This window comes from Galendromus occidentalis, unplaced genomic scaffold, assembly GCF_000255335.2.
Source record: "Galendromus occidentalis unplaced genomic scaffold, Mocc_1.1 scf7180000077315, whole genome shotgun sequence".
Taxonomy (NCBI): domain Eukaryota; kingdom Metazoa; phylum Arthropoda; class Arachnida; order Mesostigmata; family Phytoseiidae; genus Galendromus; species Galendromus occidentalis.
The window spans coordinates 477-9,259 of record NW_003805303.1 but is presented as its reverse complement, the minus strand read 5'-3'; the positions used below and the strand labels follow the sequence as shown (position 1 = coordinate 9,259).

General features: G+C 52.3%; 2 protein-coding genes across 2 annotated transcripts; one reads left to right on the top strand and one right to left on the bottom strand.

The window, feature by feature from the left end:
* The first annotated feature begins 692 nt into the window (after nucleotides 1-692).
* Nucleotides 693-3,726, top strand: LOC100898463 (uncharacterized). The gene is made up of 2 exons (XM_029111128.1): nucleotides 693-2,525; nucleotides 2,662-3,726. Exons 1-2 carry the CDS (start codon nucleotides 693-695, stop codon nucleotides 3,724-3,726), a joined length of 2,898 nt encoding a protein of 965 aa, XP_028966961.1.
* A 2,965-nt stretch (nucleotides 3,727-6,691) lies between these two features.
* LOC100898173 (uncharacterized protein K02A2.6-like) lies at nucleotides 6,692-8,314 on the bottom strand. Its single transcript, XM_003742173.1, has one exon. It carries the CDS (start codon nucleotides 8,312-8,314, stop codon nucleotides 6,692-6,694), a length of 1,623 nt encoding a protein of 540 aa, XP_003742221.1.
* Nucleotides 8,315-8,783: the final 469 nt, after the last annotated feature.

Genomic DNA, 8,783 nt, shown 5'->3' with positions numbered 1-8,783 from the left:
CCCATTTGGGCGCGACTGTTTGGGCGCGACCGTTTAGGCGCGGCTGTTTGGGCGCGACCCATTTGGTACGTCTCCGCCGATGAGCGAATTCTCAAAATTGTGAGAGAATTCGGTCAGAGGACCACGGTGGACTACTTGCGTGGGCTGGCACGGAATTTCAGGATGCAGGCATCGAACAGCGGACCGCAGACTGCCCCTGAATCGTCGGAGTCAGAGTAACGTGACACGTCTAGGCCTCGCGCGTCCAAATGTCAATACGTATAGATAAGCCTAAAGACTCGCTCATCCCGAATAGTATGGTACAAGCGGAGAATTCAAAGACCTAGGTTAAAGAATGGGTTGCACCTCCGATGCCGTCCGTGTTCGTATGAAGCGCATTTTTTTTCTTCGCCAAGAGCATGATAATCTTCATACGCAGATGGATCCACTCAGAACTCATGATTCGCTCTCGGAAGCCTACGGGGAAGTATTTTCGGCGTTTCCGTCTAGTCGTAATCCAGATTGTCGTTCCTGTGGAACCGAGCGATTGGGACGAGAATTGGTGATAAAGCGTAAGCCGTTCACCGGACAACCAAGACTTCCGCGAGCAAACAATTCTGCGCCCAAATGGCTCGCGCCCAAATGGGGCGCTCCGGGCGATCGATGATGAGATACAAGATCTACTAGGACAGGGCTTCGTTGAGCAAGCAAGCATGCCAGAACCAGGTGAAGACGCCCATTACTTGCCGCTTTTGTCTATGGTCAAAAAAACGGCATCGACAGCAGATAAGCTGAAAGAGAGGGTTGTGAACGATGCGGGAGCGCGCTCCAAGGATGAAGCGAGCTTGAATGACGTGTTATTCCAGGGCGAGAATCTCATTGCGGACATCTTGTTAGTGCTCCTCAGGTTTAGACAATTACCGATCGTAATTACGGCGGATATCGAGAAGGCGTATCTGCACTTCGAGATAATGGCAGAACATCGGACGTATCTAAGATTCCTATGGCCACTGGGCATCGGAAAAAATCCAGGTGCGCCTATGAAAGAATTCCGATCATGTAGATTATCATTCGGGTTAATATCAGCCCCGTGGTTGCATTGCGCGGGCATAAAGCACCACTTAAATTCGGAGATACGGGCTAAACCAGAACACAGGGAATTGCTCGAATTCGTGAAACAACACTTCTACGTTGATGATTTGCTCGTAGGAGCGGAATCGGTGGAAGACGGGAAAGATAAAGTTGCGACTTTAGTCGAGGTCTTCAAAACAGGATGCTTTCCGCTCAAGAGATTCGCGACATCCTCTAGAGAGCTCGGCGAATATATTCAAGACAAATATCCGGAGGCAACGGTGGCTTTCGGAGAAGAGAACGCGAAATTTCTCGGGGTGAGATGGAACCAGATCGGTGACTCGATCCATGTCGATGTCTCGACGGGGTTGCTCTTCTTCGGAAACAGCAGAGCCACGAAGAGGGCTATTCTCAAAGGAGTAAGCCAAGTGTTCGATCCCTTAGGCCTGCTGGCTCCGATCACACTTGGCTTCAAATTACTGCTGCAGCGACTATGGCAAACAAGGATCGACTGGGACAGTCTGATCGAAGGAGAAGAATTGGCAGAATTCGAATCGAGCATAGAAAAATTGAAAAGGGCTACATGCCTTAATTTCGAGCGTCGATTCATAGATTCAGAGGTCGGGGGCAGCACGGAACTACATGTATTCTGTGATGCGAGTCTTACGGCTTACGGTTGCGTGGCATACGCTAGAAACTTCCAGGAGAGCGGAAGAATATCAACCACGTTGATCATCGCGAAAGGAAGGGTGGCTCCCCTGAAGGGAGATTGGTCGATTCACAGACTAGAACTTCTCGGAGCGATAATCGCGGTGAGAATCGCCAAAAAGATACAGCAGGCATACCTGGGAGAGTTCTCGGTGGTCAAATTCTGGTGTGATAACGCATGCGTGCTAGCTTGGATCCGAGATCGTCCCGATAGATGGAAGACCTTCAAGGAGAATAGAATCATTGAGATCCAGCAGGGAACGAAAGCAGAGCAATGGAATTACATCAGATCGGCCGAGAATCCGGCAGACCTGCTGAGTCGGGCGTCGCTCCTAGATACGGAGGAGCTCAGAAGCTTCTGGCTTTTCGGACCAGAATGGTTGCGATCGGGGGAAAATCCGCGAAGTCACGGCCTGAACGACGTCTCGGCAGAGAGAGAAGTCATACACGAACGTAGAGCTCAGTGCTTCGTCGGAGCAATCTCAGAACGAACTTCGAGAGAGACAATCGGATTGAAACCGTTGTCGTCCTGGCCGAAGGCGGTACGCATTGTAGCATACATGCTGAGGTGGAGACAGCGAAACAGCGAGGGCACTCCGAGAGATGGTTTGGTGATAGGTGCGGATGAATTCCAAAGAGCAGAACTATCGATCATCAAGAATATTCAGGCTTGCCATTTCGCAACGGAATTGGATTCAGGCATGAAGGATCTCTCAAAAAATAGCCAGCTCTATCAGTATAAGCCTTTCTTGGACGATGATGGAATCGTTAGGTGCAAATCCAGGCTGTCAGAATCTTGCGAGATATCATACGAGACAGCAAACCCAATCATATTGCCGGGAGAGGACGGAATGGTCGATTTGTTCATTCGATGGATTCATGGGAGCTTATGCTGTCACGCAGGAAGCATTCCAGGCATATTGCAGAGGTGTAGGCAAAGCAATAACGAGTTGCAAAGTATGCGTAAAATACAGGGCTCAACCGGCGGTGGAGTGCGTTCCACCATTACCTAAATTTCGAATCGAAACCGCGCCTGCTTTCACGGTAGCTGCGGTTGATGCAGCGGGACCGTTCCCAGTCAGATCGAAAGAGGGGATATTCCCTGCGCACATAATGCTCTTTTGCGATCCAATCTCGCGGGCAGTCAGGCTAGAATTGGTGCAGAATCTATCGACCTACGAGTTTCTCCTTGCGATGAGAAGATTTTACAACAGAAATCCAACGGTCATGAGATTCTTTTCCGACAACGCGGCGTCATTCCGAAGAGCGGCAAAGGAAATCAAATGGCTATTCGATCTTGCGAGATCAGAGGAAACTCAAGAATTTCTGTCGAAGAACAGAATAACATGGGAATTTAACACCGAGAGAGCGCCGTGGCGTGGAGGCTTCTACGAAAGGCTTTTCCGAACGATCAAACAGCCGCTGAGGAAAATATTGGGGAGAAATTTACCGTCATTCAGAGAACTAGAAACAGTCCTCACGGACATAGAAAAAATGGTAAACGACAGACCACTGACTCATGTAGGCAACGATCCGAATGAGGTGCTGCCCCTCAGACCATCGGATCTGCTGTATGGAGTCCAGGCGAGACCAGCGTTACCAGAGACGATGGAAATCATCAATAGCGCGGAGCATGCTACGGCAGAAGCATTGACGACCAGATGGAAGCATCAGCAAAACATTATGAATGATTTCTGGAAACGATTCCGTAAGGAATACATTCAACATTTGCGAACAGCGCACATGAGCAAACCGGTCAGGGAACGTCCCATCAAAATCGGAGACGTAGTCCTCGTAGATGATCCGGCAGCTTCGCGAAGCTATTGGCCAATGGGGAGAGTAACGGAGTTTTCTGGCCGGGAGGGGCCGGATGGAAAGCGTAGGACCTGCATGGTCAGGTTACCATCCGGAAAGTCTCTGCGGAGGCCCATTCAACTATTATACCAACTCGATATAGCCCAGTATTAACCCGCCGAGAAGGGAAATCAGCGGGGGTTTGAGACAAGAAAGACCACCAATAGGAACGTAAAAGGGAGGTGGACCGCGGTCCGTTTATTTCAAATTTCACAATTATCGTAGGGAAAATATATTGACGTTCAGTCAAGGAAGACGGGCGCCTGGTCTAGGCGCACCAGGCACCGGCGCCCGTCGGGGGACCGAAGGCAGAGCCAACAGCCATCGGGGGCCGAAGAGAGGGCCTGGCCGGGCCGCCGGGCAGGGGCAGCGGGGAACATGGCGGCGGCCCAGACGTAACCTTCGGTGACCATACCGGAGGGGGCCGGGGCGTCGCACGCCGATTGCGGAGCCGGGCCGGCTCCGGCGGGTGGGGCTGCGGGGGGGCCCGGGGAGACTTCAACGACGGCAGACGAGGCTTCGGTGTCGTGGGGGTTGTCGGCGTCGGGTGCCGCTGTGCCCTGCGAGGCGTCGGTGTCGGGGAGGTGGTCGGCTGCGGGTACCGCAGTGCCCTGCGAGGCTTCAGGGTCGGGGAGGTTGTCGGCGTCGGGTACCGCAGTGCCCTGCGAGGTGGTGTCGGGGGGGTGGTCGGCTACAGGGACCGCGGCGCCCTGGGAGGCTTCGGTGTCGTGGGGGTGTTCGGCCTCAAGTACCGCGGTGCTCGGCGGGTGGGGAACTGGATCGGAGTCCCAGCGCTGGGGACGGGCGGGATCATCCCCTTCATCCGAATCCTGGGATGTGGCCGCATCCAACGCCGCGATGAGGTCCGGGATTGAGGGGAGCGCGTATTGTCCGTTCCGGATGCGAGAGTGAAGCGTCAGTAGTTGACGGAAACAGTAGAAGGCAGAGGCCGCGGCCTCATCGGAGTTGCGGCACGCGCGCACGCTGCGGGAACACAGACGAAACAGGTCCTGGGCCTCGTCAGGCATCGCCATCCACAGACGTTCGCGGATGGCTTCCCTCCGGAGAGCTGTTTCGTGGCGGAAATGGGGCGACGTCGTGTCCAGGTACACCGAGAGGAGGCCCCCGGGGGACGAGGAGAAACTCTGGGTGCGCGCGGAAGGCCGTCGAGGCACGTTGTATTGGGTAGCCATGGGGGATGGGCGTAGTTTGTCGCACGGTAAAATCGCGAAGCGTGAGGAAACCTCTTGGAGACAAGTAAATCGGAGCTCGAGCGCTCACGAATTCAACGGGAGGGGGGGCGCGCTCATCGGCCTTGAGAGAGTTTTCGGAGAGTGGAAATTTCAAATGGAAAAGCGGCACGAATCCTGCGGGATGGATTGGGGCGTGCCCCGACCAGACTCCGTCAGATGAAAGTCCGGTGGTTTCTCGCACGTTCAATCATTGTTTAGTTGTTGCAACCCCAGAACCTCCAACAGAATCGCCTCCGCGATTGGCGGGAGTGTGGCGAACCGATTTCTAGGTACGACTGCGGTCGATCCCAAGCAGGGATCGGAACAGTTCCAGAGAGCGGGCTGGAAAGCCACGCTACCAGTGTATCGATATTCCAGAGTGTATTAGAGCTCAGAGCAGAGAGATAGGGAGATGATAACAATAAAGAGCGCCAGAGCCGTCTAGCGGAATTCAGGTGAACCAGGCAGTCGTCTGCAAGCACTGCAGGTTTGCAAGTGCAACGGGATCGTAGCTGCGTGCGCGACCCCCCAGAAATCTCATAGAAAACCGGTTCCCTGAACTTCACGAGGAAGGCCGCGGCCGTGAAAGGTGTCATTCGAGTGGTGCTTTCAATTCCCAAGGGTGCTCAGGGGGGGGTTTTCTACAGCCTGCTCTATCTCTCTACTGCTACCCGTCCGGATGTATCCTTCGCCGTCAGCAGAGCCGCGAGAGCAATGGAGAGTCCAACCTCGAGAGACTGGGGGAATGTAGTTCGGATCCTCAGGTATCTTCGAGGAACGGCGTCATACGGAATCCATTACGATTCACAGAGTCCGATGGAAGTTTTTTCCGATTCGGATTTTGCCGGGGATCTAAAGACGAGACGCTCGACTACCGGACTCGTGGCTGTTTATGGGCGAGGAGCAATTTCGTGGAAGAGTCAACTACAGAAATCCGTGGCTCTCTCCACCACGGAAGCAGAAATTGTCGCTGCAAGTGAAGGCACCAAGGAGCTAGTATGGTTGAAGCGACTTGTGTCTGAGCTGACAACCGACACGAGACCTGTGACTCTATACGTTGATAATGCCAGTGCAGTGAAGCTCGCGAAGAGTCCCGAGTTCCACCAACGTACGAAACATATTGAGACCAGGCATTTCTTCGTTCGAGAAAAGTTCTTAGAAGGGCACCTGATTGTGAAACACATCGAAGGTCTTAATCAAGCCGCTGATATTTTTACGAAACCATTGGACAAGACACGTTTTCAATTTTTAAGAGATAAGATCGGCGTTCAGCCAAAAGATTTGTGGAGGAAGTGTTGAGACGAACAAATATTTGACTTTGTGCTGTAATCTAAATAACTCTTAAGAAAGCCCGCTGCGGTAGATAATAACCCTCATAAGAGGTATCGTTGAACTCAAAGAATAAATGCGCGCACTCGAGCCGAGTAAGCGAATGCGTAAGCAACTGACGCCGCTCTCATTCCTAGAAATTCCCGAAGTTCGATCATAAAACAGTTAGCTTTGGACTTAGTTCCAGCAACCACCCGTGATCCCAATATCAGGCAGTCCTTTGCCACGCTCAGGCTTTCCTTCCGTGCCGCCAGCGAATAAAGGTCGTTCCCTTTTTCGATTTTCGGCCACTGACCCGACAGCGTGTATTTCATGGCCGCTTGCAGGAGTGTGTCCTCCGCTGATCGGAGTCGGATCGTTTCGGCCGTTTTTGGGAGTTTCTTCATGTTGCCGTCGATCTCGTGCTGGAAATCCATTTCCACACAGGCCGTCGGTAGACGGTGGAGTAGCACGCACCCAAGTCCATAGCTTGATGCGTCAGCTGACACGATGATTGGTAGCGCGGGGTCGATAGTGCGTTAGCAGTAGGCCGGACTGGAGTATTTGTTTTTGTCTTTGATGAAGGCCGCCTCGCATTCCGTTGTCCACTCGAACGGTGTTTTTTTTTTAAGTAGACTGTTCAGAGGTTCTCTGAGTGTAGCCATGTCGGCTATGAAGTTGTTGTAGAAAGTCAGCATCCCCAGGAAAGCTCTTGTTTGAGCGACGTTTTCCGGTCGCTTCATATCCAGAATCGGTTGGATGCGGTCAGGGTCCGGCTTTCTGCCCTTTGAGTTTAGGATGAAGCCGAGAAAGCGAATTTCGTCTTTTAGGAATGAACATTTGTCCAAACGAATCGTGAGATTGAAGTCGTTCAGACGTTTGAAGAGTTGGATGACTCTTTGTTCATGTTCGACCTTTGTCCCGCTCGATACCATGATGTCATCCAGATACGCCACTGTGCCTGGAAGGTCGGACACGAGCGAATCCATGAGCCGCTGGAATATGCTCGGAGCAGTTTTTATTCCGAAGGGTAGTCGTTTCATTTTGAAGAGGCCCTTCGGAGTGTTGATTGTTAGGATGCTTTGACTTCCAGCTTCCACGGGGACTTGGAGATATGCTTCACTCAAATCGATTTTTGAGAAGAAGCGACCATTGCTGAGGCCGCTGAAGATGTCTTCGGCCGTTGGCAGTGGGTAGTTATCGTCCTCTATGATTTCGTTCAGGCCAATCGAGTAGTCAGCGCAGAGGCGAATTGACCCGTTGCTCTTCCGGACCACGACGACTGGTGCTGCGTAGAGGGAGGTTTCCACGCGCTCGATGACGCCTGCCTTTCCGAGGCGTTCGATTTCTTTGGTGACGTCGGGAAGAATCGAATAGGCTACTGGTCTTGCCTTTCTGAAAATCGGCTTCGAGTTCTTTCTCAGGGTGATTCTTGCTTCATATTCCCGGCATGCGCCCAGCTTTCCATCGAGCACGTTCACGAACTGCTTTTCGATCTTCTTCAGCAGGGCGGCTTCGTCCGGGTTTTTGGAGGATTGCTCTTGAACTTCGAGTATTTGATTCTCGAACATCCTGGGGTTCACGATCTTGCCGTGCCTGTCCTTCTTCAGCCAATCGAGTCCCAGGATTGAACATTTGTCGGTAACGAAACATTTACCGGTGAACTTTGTTCCGCCGAGCTCTACTTCGCATTGAAGCCCTCCCGAGGACTTCAGGGTGGATCCGTTTGCCACTGTGAGTTTCTGTGTTGATCTCTGCAGCGCTGGGGACCCGAGCTCTGCATACGTTCTCCGGTCGATTAGGGAAACTTCTGCTCCCGTGTCGACGGCCATTTCCACTGGTCGTCCGTTGATTCTTACGGACGTGTAGATCAAGTTCACTTTTGGTTTCGTTCCGATGTGATTGATTCTGGGCCTTGCGCCCGTGGCATGGGGTGCACCGTTCCTGCACACTTTTGCCAGATGACCTTTCTTCTTGCATTTTCTGCAGGTTCCGTCCTTGAATCTGCAGTCTTTACATTGGTGATTGGTGCCTCCACATCTGTAGCATACGTATTTGGTTTGCGTATCTCCGTACGGTTTCGGCGAGTTTTGTACTTTGTACACGGATTTTCGTTGAGAGTTTCCGACGTACATCGCGTCTTTCTTGATGTTCTCAAACATCTTCAAGTCGTATAGGAGTTCATCGAACGTTGTTTCTGGACGGGTCTCCAGGGTGTTTAAAGCCCTGAGACGGAGGAGTGCGTGTTCCGCACGGTGCAGGTTCTGGATCGCGATGAAACATTGAATCTCGTCCACCGAACACGGATGATGGCTTCTGATGATGGCGAGGTACCCCACTCAGCAACTCAAGTCCAAGTCAGGCTTGCGCAATAAAACAATGTCATTATATCAGATACACAGATATCCATGAGCTGTCTTCACTCCATACCCGATTGCCGAGGTTTAGAACAAACTATGCAGACACCAGAAAGCGTCAGAAATGAATCCCCTACATCAGCCGTCGGGACGACCGTCGAGGCATCGTCTCCCACAAGTCGCCGCGATTCTTGTCGGCTGAGAAGTCGCATGGTGGACGGCCGTCTTACTATTTCCGAATTTTCGATTTTTTCCGTGTTTTCGTATTTTCGTG

Bases quoted from the DNA above. Each gene is read 5' to 3' on its own strand.
- LOC100898463 (XM_029111128.1), top strand. From the start codon at position 693: ATGCCAGAACCAGGTGAAGACGCCCATTACTTGCCGCTTTTGTCTATG. The intron at 2,526-2,661 runs GTTAGGTGCAAA...GCTGTCACGCAG, and splicing joins TCTTGGACGATGATGGAATC to GAAGCATTCCAGGCATATTG.
- LOC100898173 (XM_003742173.1), bottom strand. From the start codon at position 8,314: ATGTTTGAGAACATCAAGAAAGACGCGATGTACGTCGGAAACTCTCAA.